At 43.9% G+C, this 24,219-nt stretch overlaps 2 protein-coding genes and 1 long non-coding RNA gene across 9 annotated transcripts in view; all 3 read left to right on the forward strand.

Annotated features, from left to right (window-relative positions):
• Positions 1–20,458, forward strand: part of heatr5a (HEAT repeat containing 5a) — a 53,990-nt gene extending 33,532 nt beyond the window's left edge. For both annotated transcript variants that reach the window (XM_024412873.2, XM_024412874.2), the window contains 11 exons: positions 13,826–14,004; positions 14,095–14,163; positions 14,282–14,461; positions 14,765–15,017; positions 16,539–16,778; positions 16,909–17,184; positions 17,397–17,672; positions 18,072–18,314; positions 18,613–18,764; positions 19,018–19,228; positions 19,390–20,458. In XM_024412873.2, coding sequence (XP_024268641.1) covers positions 13,826–14,004; positions 14,095–14,163; positions 14,282–14,461; positions 14,765–15,017; positions 16,539–16,778; positions 16,909–17,184; positions 17,397–17,672; positions 18,072–18,314; positions 18,613–18,764; positions 19,018–19,228; positions 19,390–19,691 — 2,381 coding nt within the window. In that variant the 3' untranslated portion in view covers positions 19,692–20,458. The remainder of the gene's footprint in view (positions 1–13,825; positions 14,005–14,094; positions 14,164–14,281; positions 14,462–14,764; positions 15,018–16,538; positions 16,779–16,908; positions 17,185–17,396; positions 17,673–18,071; positions 18,315–18,612; positions 18,765–19,017; positions 19,229–19,389) is intronic.
• On the forward strand, positions 7,510–8,441 carry LOC121847726. Its single transcript, XR_006084545.1, has 5 exons — positions 7,510–7,524; positions 7,564–7,878; positions 7,977–8,035; positions 8,126–8,206; positions 8,306–8,441. It is a non-coding gene; the product is annotated as an uncharacterized LOC121847726 (long non-coding RNA).
• A 2,472-nt stretch (positions 20,459–22,930) lies between the features above and the next one.
• Positions 22,931–24,219, forward strand: part of hectd1 (HECT domain containing 1) — a 28,834-nt gene continuing 27,545 nt past the window's right edge. For 3 of the 6 annotated variants that reach the window (XM_042329932.1, XM_024412845.2, XM_024412844.2), the window contains exon 1: positions 22,932–23,186. The gene's annotated coding sequence lies outside the window, so the exon portion shown is untranslated. Of the gene's footprint in view, positions 23,187–23,210; positions 23,316–24,219 lie in introns of those variants that run through there. The other 3 variants (XM_024412847.2, XM_024412843.2, XM_024412842.2) reach the window with 3 other exon arrangements.

Below are 24,219 nucleotides of genomic sequence, written 5' to 3' on the forward strand. Positions count from 1 at the left end.
TCCCCACTGTATACAGTGCCTTGCGAAAGTATTCGGCCCCCTTGAACTTTGCGACCTTTTGCCACATTTCAGGCTTCAAACATAAAGATATAAAACTGTATTTTTTTGTGAAGAATCAACAACAAGTGGGACACAATCATGAAGTGGAACGACATTTATTGGATATTTCAAACTTTTTTAACAAATCAAAAACTGAAAAATTGGGCGTGCAAAATTATTCAGCCCCCTTAAGTTAATACTTTGTAGCGCCACCTTTTGCTGCGATTACAGCTGTAAGTCGCTTGGGGTATGTCTCTATCAGTTTTGCACATCGAGAGACTGAAATTTTTTCCCATTCCTCCTTGTATATATACTGATATCCTGTGACAGATCATGTGACACTTAGATTGCACACAGGTGGACTTAATTTAACTAATTATGTGATATCTGAAGGTAATTGGTTGTACCAGATCTTATTTATGGGATTCATAGCAAACGGGATGAATACATATGCACCCATCACTTCAAGGTTTTTTATTTTTTGGACTATTGTGTGTATGTCCATTACATGAAATCCAAATAAAGATCCATTTAAATTGCAGGTTGTAATGCAACATAATAGGATCATACAGTGATCATACAGTATTTAGGTAGCTATTTCCCTTTGGTGTTTGTGGGTTCTTGTCTATGTGTAGTTTCTTGTCAGCACTCATTTGTATAGCTTCACGTGTTATTTTGGTTAGTTAGTTAATTCAGTGTTCATTCTTAATATAATAAAGAATGTATGCATACCACGCTGCGCCTTGGTCTGATCCTTATAACAAACGTGACAATATATTTATCTTTAACTGTGCAGAATCTAGTCTACACACTATAGGTTCAATCCCCCTGACTGTCCTGAAGCTCTGTTTATGACCAGGCACATTGCTAGACGCCAGTTTGCTCCTGGACCAACCCAAGCAATTGTTACGCCGCAGCAAACTGGGAGTAGTATTGACAGAGCATCGAAACAGGACTAGTCACACATTAGATTTTTTTTTTTAAACTAGTGCATTTAAAATCATTACATAAAATAAGAATCTTCATTGCATACATACAGTTGAAGTCGGAAGTTTACGTACACCTTAGCCAAATAAGTTTAAACTCAGTTTTTCACAATTCCCTGTCTTAGGTCAGTTAGGATCACTACTTTATTTTCAAAATGTGAAATGTCAGAATAATAGTAGAGAGAATGATTTATGTTTAACTTTGATTTATTTCATCACATTCCCATGGGTCAGAAGTTTACATACACTCAATTAGTATTTGGTAGCATTGCCTTTAAATTGTTTAACTTGGGTCAAACATTTTGGGTAGCCTTCAACAAGTGTCCTACAATAAGTTGTGTGAATTTTGGCCCCTTCCTCCTGACAGTAATGGTGTAGGCATCCTTGCTCGCACACACTTTTTCAGTTCTGCCCACAAATGTTCTATATGATTGAGGTCATGGCTTTGTGATGGCCACTCCAATACCTTGACTTTGTTGTCCTTAAGCCATTTTGCCACAACTTTGGAAGTATGCTTGGGGTCACTGTCCATTTGGAAGACCCATTTGCGACGAAGTTTTATCTTCCTGACTGATGTCTTGAGATGTTGCTTCAATATATCCACAAAATTTTCCTCCCTCATGAAGCCATCTATTTTGTGAAATGCACCAGTCCCGCCTGCAGCAAAGCACCCCCACAACATGATGCTGCCATCCCCGTGCTTCACGGTTGGGATGGTGTTCTTTGGCTTGCAGGCCTCCCCCTTTTTCCTCCAAATATAACAATGGTCATTATGGCCAAACAATTCTATTTTTGTTTCATCAGACCAAAAAGTACGATCTTTGTCCCCATGTGCAGTTGCAAACCGTAGTCTGGCTTTTTTATGGTGGTTTTGTGGCAGTGGCTTCTTCCTTGCTGAGCGGACTTTCAAGTTATGTCGAGATAGGACTCGTTTTACTGTGGATATAGATACTTTTGTACCTGTTTCCTCCAGTATCTTCACAAGGTCTTTTGCTGTTGTTCTGGGATTGATTTGCACTTTTCGCACCAAAGTACGTTAATCTCTAGGAGACAGAACACGTCCCTTCCTGAGTGGTATAATGGCTGCGTGGTCCCATGGTGTTTATACTTGGGTACTATTGTTTGTACAGATGAACGTGGTACCTTCAGGTGTTTGGAAATTGCTCCCAAGGATGAACCAGACTTGTGGGGGTCTACAGTTTTTTTTTGAGGTCTTGGCTGATTTCTTTTGATTTTCCCCTTGATGTCAAGCAAAGAGGCATTGAGTTTGAAGGTAGGTCTTGAAATACATCCACAGGTACACCTCCAATTGACTCAAATGATGTCAATTAGCCAATCAGAAGCTTCTAAAGCCATGATATAATTTTCTGGAATTTTCCAAGCTGTTTAAAGGCACAGTCAACTTAGTGTATGTAAACTTGTGACCCACTGGAATTGTGATACTTTGAATTATTAGTGAAATAATCTGTCTGTAAACAATTGTTGGAAAGATTACCTATGTCAAGCACCGAGTAGATGTCCTCACCGACTTGCCAAAACTATAGTTTGTTAAGAAGAGATTTGTGGAGTGGTTGAAAAACAAGTTTTAATGACTCCAACCTATTTGTATGTATACTTCCGACTTCAACTGTATGACACATTATTACTAAATATTATACAGTGCTGCTATACTAAATGACATACAGGAATAGATATGACAAAATAGACATTCACCCCTCAATTAAGATCAGCCTAGAGACAGACAGTCCTGTTTGTCAGAGTGGTTTAGTGCTCCCCATTATGTCAGCCACTCCCTGTCCTGTCATGGCTGATTCACTAGTTGGGACGAGAGAGATAGGGGACATTGGGAGAGAGAGAGAGAGAGAGAGAGAGAGAGAGAGAGAGAGAGAGAGAGAGAGAGAGAGAGAGAGAGAGAGAGAGAGAGAGAGAGAGAGAGAGAGAGAGAGAGAGAGAGAGAGAGAGAGAGAGAGAGAGAGAGAGAGAGAGAGAGAGAGAGAGAGAGAGACAGAGAGAGAGAGAGAGAGAGAGAGAGAGAGAGAGAGAGAGAGAGAGAGAGAGAGAGAGAGAGAGAGAGAGAGAGAGAGAGAGAGAGAGAGAGAGAGAGAGAGAGAGAGAGAGAGAGAGAGAGAGAGAGAGAGAGAGAGAGAGAGAGAGAGAGAACAGGCACAAACGACCTGAGAGCACAGCAGGAAAGAGTGGCCACAGCACTGAAGGGAGTGATTGAAAAGGCTTCTTCTACTTTCCCCAACGCACAAGTGGTTATCTCCACCCTGCTACCACGAAAAGACTTCCACCCTGCCACAATACAGCGGGTAAATGCAAGTATTTTCCTTAACCTGTAGTGACGACAGGCCGGTGAACGGACCATTATCAACATCTGACACAATTAGCATAACGCAACGGACATAAATCTTCCTAGCAAATATTCCTATTCATGAAAATCACAAGTGAAATATATTGGAACACAGCTTAGCCTTTTGTTAATCACCCTGTCATCTCAGATTTTCAAAATATGCTTTACAGCCAACGCTAGACAAGCATTTGTGTAAGTTTATCATAGCCTAGCATAGCATTATTCCTTGCTAGCAGCAGGCAAACTTGTCATGGAAATCAGAAAAGCAATCAAATTAAATCATTTTACCTTTGATGAACTTGGATGTTTTCACTCACGAGACTCCCAGGTAGACAGCCAAAGTTCATTTTTTCCCAAAATATTATTTTTGTAGGCAAAATAGCTCCGTTTGTTCTTCACGTTTGGCTGAGAAATCACCCGGAAATTGCGGTCACCACAACACCGAAAAAAATTCAAAGTTAGCTGCATAATATCGACAGAAACATGGCAAACGTTGTTTAGAATCCATCCTCAAGGTGTTTTTCTAATATCTGTTCAATAATATATCAGTCAGGACAATTTGTTTTCACTCTGACCGATTGGAGTAAAGGCTACCTCTGTATCTCTCTCAGGCCACCATGTGACCACTTACGCAATGTGGCTGCCTACGGCTATTCTTCAACAGAAATGCGTAAAACTACGTCACAATGCTGTAGAAACCTTGGGGAATACGTAGAAAGCGTAAGCTCGTTGATGGTACATTCATAGCTGAATAGGGAGTCATTGGAACGCAGCGCTTTCAAAACCTGGGGCACTTCCGGATTGGATTTTTCTCAGGCGTTCTCCTGCAACATCAGATCTGTTATACTCACAGACAATATCCTTACAGTTTTGGAAACGTTAGAGTGTTTTCTATCCAAAGCTGTCAATTATATGCATATTCTAGCATCTTTTCCTGACAAAATATCCCGTTTAAAACAGGAACGTTTCATTGAAGCTCATCTGGAGGTTAGTTAAAACCTCTTGATGCTACCCATCCAGGATCCGGGATCGTGACTACGGCTCAAGCTCATTAGCATAACGCAAAATGTGAAAAAAACATTCTTAGACATATTTAACCTCCACACCTACACAAGTCCAATAGCTCAAATGAAAGATAAACACCTTGTTCATCTACCCAGCAAGTCAGATTTCTAAAATGTTTTACGGCGAAAACATAGCACACATTTATATTAGACCACCACCCCGAAACAAAATGCAAGCGGCGGCCATTTTGTCCCAGAAAATATAAAATTTAAAAGTAGGATTAAAAAATAAATAATTCACTAACCTTTTGAAAATCTTCATCAGATGACAGTAATATTACATGTTACACAGTACATTTTTTTTTTTTCAATAATATGCCATTAATATCCATAAATCTCTGTTTACAATGACGATTATTTCAAAAATGCTACTCAAAATGTCCGGAGAAATTATGATAGCTCGGACAGATAACGTCAGATAACAAGCAATAAACATGACTAAATATACATGTTCTACATATAGTTACAAAGATACACTTCTTCTTAATACAACCGCTGTGTTACATTTATTTTTAACGTTACAGAATTCGTTCACTAGTCTATGCTATGAGTCGGCGCTCAGATATTAGCAGTGTCTCCTCTACGTTTGGAGTCCACAGAAACCCAAAATAACCACATAAATATTCCCTTACCTTTGATGTTCTTCGATCAGAAGACGTAGAAGGAGTCATACTTACCCAATACATCGTTTGGTTTCAAGTTGTGCGTCTTTGTATTAGCATATGCTAACAGCTTCAGCTGAAATGCACCCAAAATAACTTCTGCTCCTTCTGGTCCCGCACTCTTGCGCAATCAAACTTCAAAATTACATATTATATGTTGACTAAACTGGTCAAACTAAGTGCAGAATCGAGCAAAATGATGTTTTTATCATGTAAAACAATGATCATCGCGAACAAACGAACCGGCTTCAACTGGTGTCTATTGGAAAAGAACGTTCTCCAAATCGGTGAACGCGCAATAGAGTGCATGTATGTGAGAGTGAACCGGGCATTTTCGCCCGCCAAAGGATGAGGGAGCACGAAATTCAAACAATGAACGTGCCAATTGAAAGCAGACATCGCGCTGAACAAATACATACTGTTCCCAGATCGGTAGCTGCCTGGGAAGGGTGGGGGCGATGACGTCAAAGTTGACCCAACTTTTCTCTTGACAAGAGAGTGTTTCAGGTATACTATGATATATTTATACAGGTATAGTATGACCAATAAGAATACTAAATACTCAATTCATGTCACAAACAGTACAGTTAGTGTGAGTATTCGAACACAGCTAAGGCCAAATCAGGAAGTGCAGTCACCTTTTAATCCTGAATGACAATTGTCTTGCCTCATAGAGTTCAAAAGAACAGAAATCTCATAATTAAAATTCCTCAGACATACAAGTATTTCACACCATTTTAAAAATACACTTCTTGTTAATGCCACCACAGTGCCCGATTTCAAATAGGCTTTACGGCGAAAGCACCACAAACGATTATGATTGGTCAGAGCCAAGTCACAGAAAAACACACTAATTTTTCCAGCCAAAGAGAGGAGTCACAAAAATCTGAAATAGAGATAAAATTAATCACTAACCTTTGATGATCTTCATCAGATGACACTCATAGGACTTCATGTTACACAATACATGTATGTTTTGTTCGATAAAGTTCATATTTATATCAAAAGAATCTCAGTATACGTTGGAGCGTTATGTTCAGTAGTTCCAAAAACATCCGGTCATTTTGCAGAGAGCCACATCAATTTACAGAAATACTCATAATAAATGTTGATGAAAATAAAATTGTTACGCACAGAATTAAAGATATATTTCTGCTTAATGCAACCGCTGTGTCAGATTTCAAAAAACCTTTTCGGAAAAAGCAAACCATGCAATAATCTGAATACGGCGCTCAGAGCCCAAACAAGCCAAAAAGATATCCGCCTTATTGTGCAGTCAACAGAAGTCAGAAATAACATTATAAATATTCACTTACCTTTGATGATCTTCATCAGAATGCACTCCCAGGAATCCCAGTTCCACAATAAATGTTTGTTTTGTTTGATAATGTCCATCATTTATGTCCAAATAGATACTTTTGTTAGCGAGTTTTGTAAACAAATCCAATCTCACGAAGGGTATTCACTAGGAGCAGACGAAATGTCAAAAAGTTTCGTTGCCGTCCGTAGAAACATGTCAAACGATGTATAGAATCAATCTTTAGGATGTTGTTAAAATAAATGCTCCAACCGGAGAATTCCTTTGTCTGTAGAATTGCGATGGAACAGAGCTCGACCTCATGTGAACGAACATCACGAGCTCAAGGCATTCTGCCAGACCTCTGACTCATTCCCCTCTCATTCACCCTCACCTCACAGTAGAAGCATCAAACAGGGTTCTAAAGACTGTTGACATCTAGTGGAAGCCTGTTGACATCTAGGAAGTGCAACATGACCAATATCCCACTGTGTCTTCAATAGGGAATGAGTTGAAAAACGACCAACCTCAGATTTCCCACTTCCTGGTTGGATTTTTTTCAGGTTTTTTGCCTGCCATATGTGTTCTGTTATACTCACAGACATCATTCAAACGGTTTTAGAAACTTCAGAGTGTGTTCTATCCACATATACTAATAATATGCATATCTTAGCTTCTGGGACTGAGTAGCAGGCAGTTTACTCTGGGCACCTCTGGACAAGAAGATAATAAGAAGCCATAAGAAGCCATAAGAAGATAAAAGACTCATCTATGTATCTGTGCCAATATAGTGTCTGTGACAGCATGGGCAGCGCCATTGAGGCTATCTTCATATTAAAGTAGTAACATTTCTTCTTCACAATTGTCTGAGCCCTTCTGATGACCCGATTGGACATGACTTCAACAGGGTCACCAGTAGGGCTCAGCCAATCAAGTTGGTAGTCCCACCCAGTTGACTACATTCAAATTGTGAAAGTGCATGCAAATGCAGCATTTTGGCTATTAGAGGCCAATATCTTTCTCTCTGTCTGGGCTACAACTGTAGACGGTTGGGTAATTATGCTTTTCATCTGTGAAAGGCTGTTGTGCTGCTAATGAGGGAGTTCTATTAACCTGGGCCGAGGTGCACCGGTCCATGGCCCCTGACATGAATGGATAAAAGCGGTGAGGGCGGAGCACCCTTCTAAAATTGAACAGTAGCCTTACATTTAGGTTTTTGTCCTAACACTACACAGCTGATTCAGATTAACAAAGCTGGATGATTATTTGAATCAGCTTTGTAGGGCTAGGGGAATAAAAAGAAAATGTGCAGCCCTTTGGGGTTCAGGTGACTGAGTGTGGGAAGCCTTTGTCATAGGGTAAAAGTTGCATACCCCTGGGCTGTAGGCTGCACACTTTGGGTCAAATATCAGGTTCTGTAGCTGTGTATTTTATCAGAACAAATCTGTTCTACAATGATTCTTTTCCTTAGCTCAGGGTAAGTAGTAGCAGGCCTAGGAGAGTCTTATGCGACACAAACATTTGAGTTGTGTTCTTCCTCCTTTTAATCATAATAATTTGTCAAATGCCTTACAGGTTGTTTTGCCTATTGATGGCAGCTGTGGGCATACAAGCACAACAGACACCTTCTATAAGTATGCATTTTGCACCTTGCAAATTTAAGCACTAAGCGTTTGACAATATTTTAAAGATTTTTTTTTTTTAACTAACCTTTCCTATTCCAGATGACCTCAACGCTGAATGCCTTGGTAACGTTATTCGTTTGAGTGTCGCTCCTCTTTTTGAAGAGGTTGACGCTGTCTTCAGTGAGTTTGCCTCTTATGATTCTCTTTCTCTCCTTTCATAATTCATGGCTTGATATTGCTTGTCAACTATTGTGTTCACACCATCTCCATCCCTTCCAGATGACACACAAATCATAAACCTGACGCCTGGCCTTGCTACTCAGTGTGGATTCAGCTTTAAATTTGACCCCATGGGGAATGCCATGTTTTTTGCTTCTCTTCAAAACTGCTTTTCCCAAAACATGGTAAGTCTAAGCACTGTAGTGTTTGCTTGTACTTCAACTGGACAGTTTGCCTTTCAGTGTCACTGCATTTGCAAGGCTATCAAACAAGCTAAGCGCCAGTACAGAGACAAAGTAGAATCTCAATTCAACGGCTCAGACACAAGAGGTATGTGGCAGGGTCTACAGTCAATCACGGACTACAGGAAGAAACCCAGCCCAGTCTCGGACCAGGATGTCTTGCTCCCAGGCAGACTAAATAACTTTTTTGCCCGCTTTGAGGACAATACAGTGCCACTGACACGGCCTGCAACGGAAACATGCGGTCTCTCCTTCACTGCAGCCGAAGTGAGTAAGACATTTAAACGTGTTAACCCTCGCAAGGCTGCAGGCCCAGACGGCATCCCCAGCCGCGCCCTCAGAGCATGCGCAGACCAGCTGGCCGGTGTGTTTACGGACATATTCAACCAATCCCTATACCAGTCTGCTGTTCCCACATGCTTCAAGAGGGCCACCATTGTTCCTGTTCCCAAGAAAGCTAAGGTAACTGAGCTAAACGACTACCGCCCGTAGCACTCACATCCGTCATCATGAAGTGCTTTGAGAGACTAGTCAAGGACCATATCACCTCCACCCTACCTGACACCCTTGACCCACTCCAATTTGCTTACCGCCCAAATAGGTCCACAGACGATGCAATCTTAACCACACTGCACACTGCCCTAACCCATCTGGACAAGAGGAATACCTATGTGAGAATGCTGTTCATCGACTACAGCTCGGCATTCAACACCATAGTACCCTCAAGCTCGTCATCAAGCTCGAGACCTGGGTCTCGACCCCGCCCTGTGCAACTGGGTACTGGACTTCCTGACGGGCCGCCCCCAGGTGGTGAGGGTAGGCAACAACATCTCCTCCCCGCTGATCCTCAACACTGGGGCCCCACAAAGGGTGCGTTCTGAGCCCCCTGGAGGTGAGGGCCCCCGGAGTGTGGTGTCAGGAAATAACCTCACACTCAACGTCAACAAAACTATGAGATGATTAGACTTCAGGAAACAGCAGAGGGAACACCCCCCCATCCACATCGATGGAACAGTAGTGGAGAGGGTAGCAAGTTTTAAGTTCCTCGGCATACACATCACAGACAAACTGAATTGGTCCACTCACACAGACAGCATCGTGAGGAAGGCGCAGCAGCGCCTCTTCAACCTCAGGAGGCTGAAGAAATTCGGCTTGTCACCAAAAGCACTCACAAACTTCTACAGATGCACAATCGAGAGCATCCTGGCGGGCTGTATCACCGCCTGGTATGGCAACTGCACCGCCCTCAACCGTAAGGCTCTCCAGAGGGTAGTGAGGTCTGCACAACGCATCACCGGGGGGCAAACTACCTGCCCTCCAGGACACCTACACCACCCGATGCTACAGGAAGGCCATAAAGATCATCAAGGACATCAACCACCCGAGCCACTGCCTGTTCACCCCGCTGTCATCCAGAAGGCGAGGTCAGTACAGGTGCATCAAAGCTGGGACCGAGAGACTGAAAAACAGCTTCTATCTCAAGGCCATCAGACTGTTAAACAGCCACCACTAACATTGAGTGGCTACTGCCAACACACTGTCAATGACACTGACTCTACTCCAGCCACTTTAATCATGGGAATTGATGGGAAATTATGTAAATATATCACTAGCCACTTTAAACAATGCTACCTTATATAATGTTACTTACCCTACATTGTTCATCTCATATGCATACGTTGATACTGTACTCTATATCATCGACTGCATCCTTATGTAATACATGTATCACTAGCCACTTTAACTATGCCACTTGGTTTACATACTTATCTCATATGTATATACTGTACTCGATATCATCTACTGTATCTTGCCTATGCTGCTCTGTACCATCACTCATTCATATATCCTTATGTACATATTCTTTATCCCCTTACACTGTGTATAAGACAGTAGTTTTTTTTTGGGAATTGTTAGTTAGATTACTTGCTCGTTATTACTGCATTGTCGGAACTAGAAGCACAAGCATTTCGCTACACTCGCATTAACATCTGCTAACCATGTGTATGTGACAAATAAAATTTGATTTGATTTGATTTGATTTGATGCGAAAGGTAGCGAAATGCTTGTGCTTCTAGTTCCGACAATGCAGTAATAACGAACAAGTAATCTAACTAACAATTCCAAAAAAACTACTGTCTTATACACAGTGTAAGGGGATAAAGAATATGTACATAAGGATATATGAATGAGTGATGGTACAGAGCAGCATAGGCAAGATACAGTAGATGATATCGAGTACAGTATATACATATGAGATAAGTATGTAAACCAAGTGGCATAGTTAAAGTGGCTAGTGATACATGTATTACATAAGGATGCAGTCGATGATATAGAGTACAGTATCAACGTATGCATATGAGATGAATAATGTAGGGTAAGTAACATTATATAAGGTAGCATTGTTTAAAGTGGCTAGTGATATATTTACATCATTTCCCATCAATTCCCATGATTAAAGTGGCTGGAGTAGAGTCAGTGTCATTGACAGTGTGTTGGCAGTAGCCACTCAATGTTAGTGGTGGCTGTTTAACAGTCTGATGGCCTTGAGATAGAAGCTGTTTTTCAGTCTCTCGGTCCCAGCTTTGATGCACCTGTACTGACCTCGCCTTCTGGATGACAGCGGGGTGAACAGGCAGTGGCTCGGGTGGTTGATGTCCTTGATGATCTTTATGGCCTTCCTGTAGCATCGGGTGGTGTAGGTGTCCTGGAGGGCAGGTAGTTTGCCCCCCGGTGATGCGTTGTGCAGACCTCACTACCCTCTGGAGAGCCTTACGGTTGAGGGCGGTGCAGTTGCCATACCAGGCGGTGATACAGCCCGCCAGGATGCTCTCGATTGTGCATCTGTAGAAGTTTGTGAGTGCTTTTGGTGACAAGCCGAATTTCTTCAGCCTCCTGAGGTTGAAGAGGCGCTGCTGCGCCTTCCTCACGATGCTGTCTGTGTGAGTGGACCAATTCAGTTTGTCTGTGATGTGTATGCCGAGGAACTTAAAACTTGCTACCCTCTCCACTACTGTTCCATCGATGTGGATGGGGGGGGGGTGTTCCCTCTGCTGTTTCCTGAAGTCCACAATCATCTCCTTAGTTTTGTTGACGTTGAGTGTGAGGTTATTTTCCTGACACCACACTCCGAGGGCCCTCACCTCCTCCCTGTAGGCCGTCTCGTCGTTGTTGGTAATCAAGCCTACCACTGTTGTGTCGTCCGCAAACTTGATGATTGAGTTGGAGGCGTGCATGGCCACGCAGTCGTGGGTGAACAGGGAGTACAGGAGAGGGCTCAGAACGCACCCTTGTGGGGCCCCAGTGTTGAGGATCAGCGGGGAGGAGATGTTGTTGCCTACCCTCACCACCTGGGGGCGGCCCGTCAGGAAGTCCAGTACCCAGTTGCACAGGGCGGGGTCGAGACCCAGGGTCTCGAGCTTGATGACGAGCTTGGAGGGTACTATGGTGTTGAATGCCGAGCTGTAGTCGATGAACAGCATTCTCACATAGGTATTCCTCTTGTCCAGATGGGTTAGGGCAGTGTGCAGTGTGGTTGAGATTGCATCGTCTGTGGACCTATTTGGGCGGTAAGCAAATTGGAGTGGGTCAAGGGTGTCAGGTAGGGTGGAGGTGATATGGTCCTTGACTAGTCTCTCAAAGCACTTCATGATGACGGATGTGAGTGCTACGGGGCGGTAGTCGTTTAGCTCAGTTACCTTAGCTTTCTTGGGAACAGGAACAATGGTGGCCCTCTTGAAGCATGTGGGAACAGCAGACTGGTATAGGGATTGATTGAATATGTCCGTAAACACACCGGCCAGCTGGTCTGCGCATGCTCTGAGGGCGCGGCTGGGGATGCCGTCTGGGCCTGCAGCCTTGCGAGGGTTAACACGTTTAAATGTAGTGGTTCGCGCCTTCAGTTTCACACGAATGCTGCCATCAATCCACGGTTTCTGGTTTGGGAATGTTTTAATCGTTGCTATGGGAACGACATCTTCAACGCACGTTCTAATGAACTCGCACACCGAATCAGCGTATTCGTCAATGTTGTTGTCTGACGCAATACGAAACATCCAGCTTGGTCAGACCAGCGTTGGACAGACCTCAGCGTGGGAGCTTCTTGTTTTAGTTTCTGTCTGTAGGCAGGGATCAACAAAATGGAGTCGTGGTCAGCTTTTCCGAAAGGGGGCGGGGCAGGGCCTTATATGCGTCGCGGAAGTTAGAGTAACAATGATCCAGGGTCTTTCCACCCCTGGTTGCGCAATCGATATGCTGATAAAATTTAGGGAGTCTTGTTTTCAGATTAGCCTTGTTAAAATCCCCAGCTACAATGAATGCAGCCTCCGGATAAATCGTTTCCAGTTTGCAGAGAGTTAAATAAAGTTCGTTCAGAGCCATCGATGTGTCTGCTTGGGGGGATATATACGGCTGTGATTATAATCGAAGAGAATTCTCTTGGTAGATAATGCGGTCTACATTTGATTGTGAGGAATTCTAAATCAGGTGAACAGAAGGATTTGAGTTCCTGTATGTTTCTTTCATCACACCATGTCACGTTAGTCATAAGGCATACGCCCCCGCCCCTCTTCTTACCAGAAAGATGTTTGTTTCTGTCGGCGCGATGCGTGGAGAAGCCCGCTGGCTGCACCGCTTCGGATAGCGTCTCTCCAGTTAGCCATGTTTCCGTGAAGCAGAGAACGTTACAGTCTCTGATGTCCCTCTGGAATGCTACCCTTGCTCGGATTTCATCAACCTTGTTGTCAAGAGACTGGACATTGGCAAGAAGAATGCTAGGGAGTGGTGCACGGTGTGCCCGTCTCCGGAGTCTGACCAGAAGACCGCTTCGTTTCCCTCTTTTTCTGAGTCGTTTTTTTGGGTCGCTGCATGTAATCCACTCCGTTGCACTGGTTGTAAGGCAGAACACAGGATCCGCATCGCGAAAAACATATTCTTGGTCGTACTGATGGTGAGTTGACGCTGATCTTATATTCAGTAGTTCAACTCGGCTGTATGTAATGAAACCTAAGATGACCTGGGGTACTAGTGTAAGAAATAACACGTAAAAAAACAAAAAACTGCATAGTTTCCTAGGAACGCGAAGCGAGGCGGCCATCTCTGTCGGCGCCGGAAGTCCGGAAGTATAGACCGAAAGCTTAGCAAATTAAAACTCTGCTGAGACTTTTGTCAGATGGAATTTCAGTCCTTTTCCACCTGCTACTCTTCCTAACAAAAACAATGCATTGTTTAATCACACATTTTATTCGAATGGCATCTTGTGGAGCATCTAGATGCCATTTCCATGTGTTATTGAACGTCTGTTCACATGTCATATATCCTACCCTCTCTTCCCTGCCAGACTTCCTGGTCCTTCACCTGGCTGCCCTGATCCGCATGGCCTTCATGGCCGCCACTGACCACAGTGACAAGCTGAGGCTCTCTGGCCTACAGACTCTACTGGTCATCATCCGCAAGTTCGCTGCCATCCCAGAGCCGGAGTTCCCTGGCCACGTCATCCTGGAGCAGTATCAGGCTAACGTGAGTCTCTGTCATGTCTTCTACTACCACGGATGGGGGAATGAGCGTTCCAGGCTTATTCAAAGACTCCTCTCTCTTTTTAATGCGTAGGTTGGAGCTGCTCTGAGACCAGCCTTTACTGCAGACGCACCTCCTGATGTGACAGCCAAAGCCTGCCAGGTGTGGCCATCTAGTGCTCTGTACTTTATTTTCTACTTTTAACAAATAATGATTGAATATGGTCCTCTGATTTGAGCTATCACTGAATACATAGTCTTTCCACTGTGCTGCCTGACAGGTGTGCAGTGCGTGGATCGCCAGTGGGGTGGTCAGTGATCTGAGGGATCTGAGGAGGGTGCATCAGCTCCTGGCCTCTTCGCTGGTCAAGGTCCAGGCAGGGAAGGAGGTGCCCAGTCAGCTCTACAATGAGGGAACATCCACCATGGAGACACTGGCTGTGCTCAAGGCCTGGGCTGAGGTAAGTCATTGCTGGCTGATCCCAGTCCAAGCCTGTCATCCATCAATACTTGCATTTAAAAGCCACATCCTCTACTAGTTGAAGTCACTGTCATTCCAGTACAGGTTTAATCTCGTGCTGTTTCTTTTGGCACTTTCTATATCCTCCACTGTGTCTATGTGCAACAGAGTTGAAAATTCATCCCAGACACATACAGACACTTTACTACGGACAGTTTGTTCATCCTGACTGCTAATTGGTTGTCTGGTTATATCTATACTGCACATCTAATAATATTAACACTGTGTTTGTCTCCTCTCCCAGGTGTACATTGTGGCGGTGCAGAGCAGCAGTAGACCGAGGGAGAGCCCCATCCCAGGGCCAGGCCCAGGGAGGCAGGGTGAGCAGGCTGCTTCTCCCTTGCTAGAGGAGGACTGTGGGGGGGCTGGAGGGCCAGGGCTGCTGACGCTGGTCCAGACTGACCTGGCTACGCTGAGCCGTCTGTGGCTGGCTGCCCTACAGGACTACGTTCTCCTCACCCTCCCCCAGGACTACTCGGCACAGCTACCCGCTACAGGTGAGGTCACCGTAAGGACCGCAGGCTACAGGTGGTGTTCTAGATCTGGTGGGGTTGCATGTGTTACACACTGGGAAGAGGGTAGATCATGTAGGCAGATGCTCTGTAGTGATGGGAAGTTTGGCTCTTTTTACTGATTCGGGATCTTTTTGACTCGTTCAGTCTAAAGGACTCTTTTTCGACCCATTTCGTTCATTTGATTCAGTCATGCTCAGAGCATGCAGGACCCCCTATCGGTGAACGATGAACTGAAAACTCAAGAGTCATGATTCTACAAAGCCTCTCGTTCACAATAAGGGGCTTATTGGAGCTGTCATTTGTGACTGAGACTTGTAAAATCATGCTTTAAACAATGTACATTTGTTGATTGCTAGGCATACAAGAAAGATTGTCTTGGTACATTTGAAACGAGGTCTAGTTGTGGCCACAACCAGGCTAGATTGTGAACGACTCTTGGCGGAATACATTACTTGACTGCAGTGAGGGTGATGAGCACAATATTGTTTGCAAACTGCAGCCCACCAAACGATTCGTGTTGGAGTGTGTTGAGCAGAGGCTGTGTATGTTTTGGTTCTACAAAGCTGTGTCCGTAACATTCAATAAATTGTGTGGCGCAAGAATGAATGCAATCTATTATCCGTTCTACACACTTTTTTATTCTCTATGCTGCCTACAGCTGGATCTATTTTGCCTGCGGGCCTTTGGACCTGTTCTGAAATGGTTCTGGGGCTTTCCCACCCGGACCCAATATGGATACATTTTTAAAAATATGTTAGACCCGTTCTGTGTAGACCTGGTCGGATCCAGGGAAGCAGCAGCAAAGTCCATTTTGAAGCTACTTTATTAACCAGAGCTGATAAAGCGTGAGGGAGAGGAGGTAGAGAGAGGTGACACTGGGTGTGACTGTAGCCTAGTACCACTTTGATGACTTATGATTGGCCAACATCAATGACAAGCTACACGCGCCACTCTCGTGAGCAGCAAAACAGCAGCATAAATGATACAATTTCTCTCTACTGCAGCAGTCGTGTTCAGATCTATATGGATCCTTCTGGACTAGTCAGTTAAAATTACACATACCCGAGACCCGTGACAATCATATCAGATTCAACCCAGACCCGTGGACATTTTATTTAGAATTCTGGATCCGGACCTTCTTGGGTATTCGGGTCCAGGTGGATCCGTGAAGACCTCGAGCGCATATATGACTGACACAGACAGTTTGTCGGAGCACGTCACCGGAAGAGCGCGTATTAATCCTGCTGTAGAATGCATTGCGGCCAACAGGTCAAACGAATTACTAAAATGAACGAGTCACTCGGAAAAACGAGTCATGACTCTCGAGTCAGTAAAAAAAGTAATTCAAAAAGAATGAATAATTTGCGAACGGCACATCACTAATGCTGTGGTTTATTAATTTAAGTGTGCACTGTAGTTAACATATGTATCGTTGATGGGAAATTGCATTGATCTAACTTTTGTGTGTGTGTGTGTGTGTGTGTGTGTGTGCACGAGCGTCAGGAGGGACATTCTACACAGCAGAGACAGCGGAGCAGGCCAGACCCCACTACTGCAGCTCCTGGGCTCCCATCCTCCATGCCACGGCCTTGTGGCTCAACAGCACTGGTTTCATCATGGTGGACGACAGCCCTGCCAACCTGTCCCGGCCCGTCACCCCCACCTCCATGGGCCAGTCCACCTCCCTGGCCTCCGTCAAGTCCCCTGAGGACATCAGCTCTGACCGACTCCACCTCATCCTGGGTGAGAAGCAATGGACCGGACACAAGGGCACTTTTCTATGAATATCCTTCTTACAAAAATAAGCTTTTGAAGCAGGTGATCTTTGTAGTTGGAGATATTTTTTGATGTGTCGTGTTTTCCCTGTCTGTAGGCATCAGTGTGGAGTTCCTGTGCTCTCCTCACTCCCATGACCAGATGGAGAACATCTCCTCCTGCCTCCAGGCCCTGCAGGCTCTGCTAGAGGTCTCCTGGCCCCGGTCAAAAGTCGGCAATGACCAGGTGTTGAGTGTGGAACTGCTGAGCGTGCTTCACAGGCTGATAGTGACGCGGGAGGCCCCAGGGGTGCAGCTGGCCGTGCTGGAACTGGTTAGACAGGTGGTGTGTGCTGCCCAGGAGCACGTCAAGGAGAAACGCCACAGTGCTGAGGGTGAGTGTGGAGCAGGAACACTTGCCTTGTATGCGTGATCGATCAAGGAAGTTACCGCAATTTCTAAAAGTTATGTCTCTGCCTGTGGCCCTTCTCAGTTGTTGACGGGGGGTGTTACCAACTTTAGCACATGTGTTCTACCACTGCAAGGTAGGACATTGTATTTATTTTTAAAACGTGTGTGTGTGTCTCTCACTCTATCTCTCCCTCAGTGGATGACGGGGCAGCAGAGAAGGAGACGGTTCCTGAGTTTGGGGAGGGCCGGGACACCGGCGGCCTGGTTCCAGGCAGGTCTCTAGTGTTCGGGGCCCTGGAGCTGTGCCTGTGTGTGCTGGTGCGTAAACTGCCCCAGCTCAGCCCCAAGCTGGCCGGCAGCCCCAGCGGGGGCCAGGGAGGTTCGTCCTTGAGTCTGAGTGACAGTGACTGCAGACAAGTGGCGGCTGCTCTGGCCATCCTGTCTGACCTGCCATCCATCTGCTCTCCTGACGGTAAGCCAAACTGGGCCTGATAATCAGGACTTGGCTCAATTCAACCAAGTCAGGAAGTAAACGGACATTCCAATTTCAATCCCAATTAAGGGAATTGGAATTTCAGTTAACATCCTAAATTAAAGTAGAATTTACCCCAGCACTGCTGCTAAATGCCAACAGCACAGAGAGTAGGTCAATATCATGATAAATCGTTAATTGAGTGATTGATTGATATTTGATCAGTTGATCACAAATGGAATAATACTCATTTGCAAATGAATGCGTTAAAGCCCTTTTTAGAAACAACTTGATCTCGTTTAAAGGATGATCACTCAGGCTGATTGAACATTCTCGTCACTTCTCGTCTTTTCTATGACGCTGTGGTTAATGGTTACCCTCTCTCTTCTCCTCCCATAGGTAGTGTCTCCATTCTGCCTACACTAATGTACCTGTTGATGGGGGTGCTGAGGGAGTTGGTCCAGCAGCCTTGTGGTGGTGGAGCTGGGGGTGGTGAGGCTCTGGGCCTGGTAGTGCCTGCAGCTCTGCAGGCCCTGAGAGCTGTGCTCTCCTCCCCTATGAGTCGCTCAGAGAAGAGCCGCGGGGCCTGGGCCCACCTGCTGCGCTGTGCTCTCAACACCCTGCTGGACTTCTGGGATTCTGGTACGGCGTCAGGGACGGGAGGGCACTTCACATAGAAAACATAATCACACACGCACACAGTCAGTGAAGACACGGGAGGCCCCTTCATTCAGAAACCAGCCTCCAGCAAATGTCATGCCCTTTTTGGTTTGAAAGTCTACACATACGCAATCAGATTTTAAGTTCTTCCATTGCTTTCCAAGTTTAGCCTTGGGTTTAGAAATCAAAATGTGGTTTAGAATGCATAATTAAATTAGAAGTTAAATAAGATTCCAGCTGGATGTATGATTCGCTTTGTGTTCTGGTCTCTTGTTGACAGATAAGCCCAACCCTGTGGTGGATGAGGTCAGTCTGTTGACAGCTCTCACCATCTTCCTGCTGACTGCCAGTCCTGAGGTCACCACAGCCCAGCCACTGCAGACACGCTGCATAGACAAGTTTAAAGCCAGTCTGGAGTCTAAGGACCCTGTGGTAAGTCGGCACTAAGTAGTTCCAACAAAATACAAAACGGAGGGGGAAAAAGCACCTTTTTAGCACTCCTTGGTGACACTGTCTTTATGATGACTCAAAGTATTTTAAATATTCAACTTCTCAAGTTACTGTTCAAAGTTCCTCGGTATTACATTCTCTTCAAGCATTCAATGCAAAGAGGTTCTTCCCAATAATTAGCATATTTAAAGGCTGTATCCACAGCTGATTCTACACCTTCTTTACGCTTCCTCAGGTGCTCAGCAGGAGTTACCAGTTGATGATGTCAGTGTTCCAGAGCAAGACAGGGGTGGCGGTGCCCTTCATCCAGGGCCTGGGGAGCTGTGTGGTGGGACACCTGCAGGGGGTGGAGAGGAGGAGGCCCCAGAGCTCCAAAGAGCTCCAGGCCATCCAGGATGGTGTCAGGGCCCTAGAGTCTCTGGTGTTCGCTGCCGACGAGATGCACCGTGAGTAGGCTAGGTTACCTCAGACTCTTGACTGCTGTGGTCATTCGAGTGGTGAAGATTATTCATCTTTTTCTGGATAGGTTATTTTCCTTTCCAGTTTTTCTGTCTCTGTCCCATGATGAGGTCTTATTCGGGTTGTGTTTTGACCTTTTGACCTCCAGGTCCCCAGCTAGTGGCCATTCTCCTTCCCATCCTCATCTCCTTTCTACTGGATGAGAATGCCCTGTCCTCTGCCCCCGCGCCCGCCCGCACCCTGCATGAGTCAGCCCTGCAGGACCTGATGCGCATCGGCCCCCAGCACTCGTCCGTCTTCAAGGCCCTCATGGCCTCTTCGCCCCACATGAAAGCCAGGCTGGAGGCTGCTGTAAAGGGCAACCAGGAGAGTGTCAATGCCAAGGCCACACAACTTCAAGTACCCAGCAAGACCTCTCCCAGCATTCAACTCAAGACCAATTTTCTGTGAGCCTTTATATAGTGAAATGAATGCTTAGTTATCGTGAGCGGACAAGAAACAGCCACACGTTATATTATAGTGTCGTTATCATAGTAGCATACTTACCGCATTAGGATTGTAATAATCACTAAAGCCAGGCACAGATCAAGGACAGGACAGTGCAGTATTTCATCATTTTAGTTTGGCAGGCAGTCAAAATGAAGTTTTGGACGTTAAGTTTAATTTCATGGTACAATAGGTGTTCATTTGAACTGTTTAACCTCTATGAGGGAATGACAACAGAGTAAAGACAATGTTATCATTGGATGTAGATTCCTAACCAGGGAGCTCAAATGCTGCTGGTAGGTCTTACAGACAGCAAAGGTCTGGGGTTGGAGTCGTAGCCCATCTGGGGTTGGAGTCGTAGCCCATCTGGGGTGTATTCATTAGTGCAAAGTGTAGCAAAACATTTTGCAACAGAAAACAAAAACAAGTGCTTCTTGAAGGAGAAATTCAGGTAGGTCCCTCCACGTTTCGGTCCATTTTTCTTCTGTGTGAATACACCCCTGTTCAATCAGTGAGGGAAACATTAGTTAACTTCTAACTATATAATTTCTATTCACATCTAAACTTTGCGTGGCATCCACATGCTTGGATGTCTACATTATTAGTTTTGTGTTAGATTACATATCATTTGAATGGCTGTCATCATATTAAGTAGAGGCAGAATGTATATACACACACACACACACACACACACACACACACACACACACACACACACAAACACAAACACACTACCGGTCAAAAGTTTTGGAACACCTACTCATTCAAGGGTTTTTCTTTATTTTTACTATTTTCTACATTGTAGTGAAGACATCAAAACTATGGATTAACACATATGGAATCATGTAGAAAACCAAAACAGTGTTCATATATTTTTTTGTTTATCTTCAAAATAGCCGCCATTTGACTTGATGATAGCTTTGCACACTCTTGGCATTCTCTCAACGTGCTTCACCTGGAATACTTTTCCAAAAGTATTGAAGGAGTTCCCACATATGCTGAGCACTTGTTGGCTGCTTTTCCTTCACTCTGCGGTCGAACTCATCCCAAACCATCTCAATTGAATTGAGGTTGGGTGATTGTGGAGGCCAGGTTATCTGATGCAGCACCATCACTCTCCTTCTTGGTCAAATAGCCCTTACACAGCCTGAAGGTGTGTTGGGTTATTGTCCTGTTGAAAAACAAATGATAGTCCCACTACGCCCATACCAGATGGGATGGCGTATCGCTGTAGAATGTTGTGGTTGCCATGCTGGTTAAGTGTGCTTTGAATTATAAACAAATCACAGACGGTGGTACCAGCAAAGCACCATCTCACCTCCTCCTCCATGCTTTACGGTGGGAAATACACATGCGGAGAGCTTCTCACAATGACACGGCGGTTGGAACCAAATACAAATTTCCATCGGTCTAATGTCTGTGACTTGAACTCTGTGAAGCATCTATTTTCTGAGGCTGGTAACTAATGAACATATCCTCTGCAGCAGAGGGAACTCTGGGTCTTCCTTTCCTGTGGCGGTCCTCATATGAGAGCCGGTTTCATCAAAGCGCTTGATGGTTTTTGCGACTACTTGAAGAAAGTAATTGAAAATTTCCGTATTGTCTGACCTTCATGTTTTAAAGTAATGATGGTCTGTCATTTCTCTTTGTTTATTTGAGCTGTTCTTGCCATAATATGGACTTGGTATTTTTCTGTAGCCCCCCCACCTTGTCACAACACAACTGATTGGCTCAAACGCATTGAGGAAAGAAATTCCACTTTTTTTTTTTTAAGAAGGCACACCTTTTAATTGAAATGCATTCCAGGTGACTAACTCATGAAGCTGGTTGAGAGAATGCCACGTGTGTGCAAAGCTGTAATTAAGGCACAGGGTGGCTTTTTGAAGAATCTCAAATATAACATATATTTAGATTTGTTTAACACTTTTTTTTGTGGTTACTACCTGATTCCATAGGTATTATTTCATAGTTTTGATGTCTTCACTATTATTCTACAATGTAGAAAATAGTCCAAACAAAAACTCTTGAACAAGTAGGTGTTCTCAAACTTTTGACAGGTAAGGTGTGTGTGGTGTGGATGTATGTATGACATTCTGCAACGTAAGCTGAAAGAGATACGGCATACATTTACTGTCATAATGGAAGTGTTGATGGAAAATAAAATGCTCCAGTAACTTTATTCTCCAACACAATTTAGGTTTGAATTGCCATGGCAATATACAGGAAAAGCAATGTAAACTACCATGTACTGAATAGTATTTTTTTTGTTTTGTTTAAGATTAAACCAACTGTCTACAGAGCAGTGTGTCCACAGAACAATAAAATCACTGCACTGATGTTCTTGAAATGGCATTGCACTTAACATACTGTTTGTTGTAGCTACATGTCCAGCAAGCAATCAAAACGTTATGAAGTTAACATTATAATGGTCATAATCTTAGTACTGTATTATGGTCACTGAGTACATTAAAAAGGGCTGTATAGGGATCCAGTTAGCAAGTAGTCAGTTAGCAGCATTACTATCATAATCCTCTTTGTTTTTAATCAATGTTCATGTTAAGTTACCATACAAAAAAGTATCCTGGATGGCTGAGTGTGGAAGAATGTATGTTAAATCCATTTCTGGTTTAAAGGGACACTGATCAGAATGAGGATTTATGAAATGGATGCAAGTGTCAATATCAATCAAATGCAATGAAAAGAGAATTGACAGTATGATAATGGATATCAAGCATGGGATGATGGTTCAGAAAGTTAACGATACAAATGAGAGTTTCTGCAATAACAAATCTGGTACAGAGGACATTGTCCTGCTTTCAGGCTGTTTGACACTTTCATACTGTAGCTGTGGATACTATAAAATAATAGTCTGTATGTAATGTAACCTGTCATTTTATTTTGTAAACTGTACAAATGAAAATATTGGTTGAATAAACAAATTTTCTAATGTCAGTGTTATCAATAAAGCCTACATTTCCTTTAATCATTGCTTCATTTGTCTATAACACATGAGGTATGACACCATATGCATGTATTTAGCCTTTTCTGACTGCCTGTAATATTCAAGAATGATACCAATTTGAGTATGCCCAATGAAGATAGTTACCCTAGAATGTTGGGGGGCCACAGTGGGGTCCATCGTTTACATAAAGTAATTATGGAAATGTGGTCTGTGCTTTTCTACGTATTGTAGCGCCGCCTTCCATACGGTGAATGGAGTATACACTAGGACGCTTCGTAGCCTCGTGATACATACGACGGAGAGCCAACTGTGTTACCGCAACGGCTCTCCATTTCGCTCGGATGTGTGTATTGCATTACCGTCCACTTTGACCTTAATGTCTCGGTAAAAATACCTAGGAATTAAGCTGTTTTTTTGTTGCTTAGGTTCGCTTGTTCCTCTACATACTAATTGGTTTGCTCGACCGTCATTTTCTTCTCGTCAGCTGCTGAAAGACGGTGAGTGATTATCTGATATGTTGGTGCTGTAAACCAAGCGACCCAGTTTTTCCTATGTGCTGTGACTGACGGAACTGTGGCGGCCTTGGGCTCTCCTGGAACTGAAGCCTCGCGGATTATGTGTTCATGGTCAGGCCATGTATTATAACATTGTAACTGTTATTACGACCGTGGTTTGAACTATTCAGTATTTTCCAATTATCAAAATATGCATGTTGGCTAGTAAATATGTTCTGCTTGTAATGTAATTGTTTAATTTTAGACAACTAGCTAACGAGACACCGAGTTAACGTTAGCTAATCTGAACCGCGTTAGGAGTTAGATAACGTTAGTTACACTGACAAACATCAGCTTGTTGTAGCCAATTGGCTAAAACTAATATGCAGAGATCAACTAGAAAAACACAATTTTGCCTGTTGGCGTACTTTCTATACAGTCCGCTATGTTTAGATTCCCTCCTACCACACACTTAGCTTGAAGTAGCTAACTAGTATGTAATATACTAGAGCCTTTAACCGGTCACCAGTTACTTGCTAACAAACGTAACAATCCCTAGCTAGCTATTTAGCTAAATATAGCCGAAAGTGAACTACATTAACGTAACTGACTACAGTACTAAAATAAACAATCCCTAGCTAGCTAGTCAATTTAGCTAAATATAGCCACAAGTGAACTACATTAACGTAACTGACTACAGTACTAAAAGAAACAATCCCTAGCTAGCTAGTCAATTTAGCTAAATATAGCCACAAGTGAACTACATTAACGTATGACTACAGTACTAAAATACAGTTTATGATGGAAGAACAACATCAGATAATAATGTAGCTAACTGGTCAACGTTATGACGTGTCTTCGTGGACAGATGGCTATGCTGATAGAGCTGGGCTAGCTAGCGAGTCAGTAACGGTGGGGGCCGTATCTAGAGCTAGCAACTGGTACCTTGTTTATGTTTGTTAACTATGCAGTTTAGCTTGTTTGTACCTGACAGTACGATTTTTATACTGCCATTTTTTTTAGCTAGCTAGGTTGT

This window comes from Oncorhynchus tshawytscha, linkage group LG11, assembly GCF_018296145.1.
Source record: "Oncorhynchus tshawytscha isolate Ot180627B linkage group LG11, Otsh_v2.0, whole genome shotgun sequence".
Classification (NCBI taxonomy): Eukaryota; Metazoa; Chordata; class Actinopteri; order Salmoniformes; family Salmonidae; genus Oncorhynchus; species Oncorhynchus tshawytscha.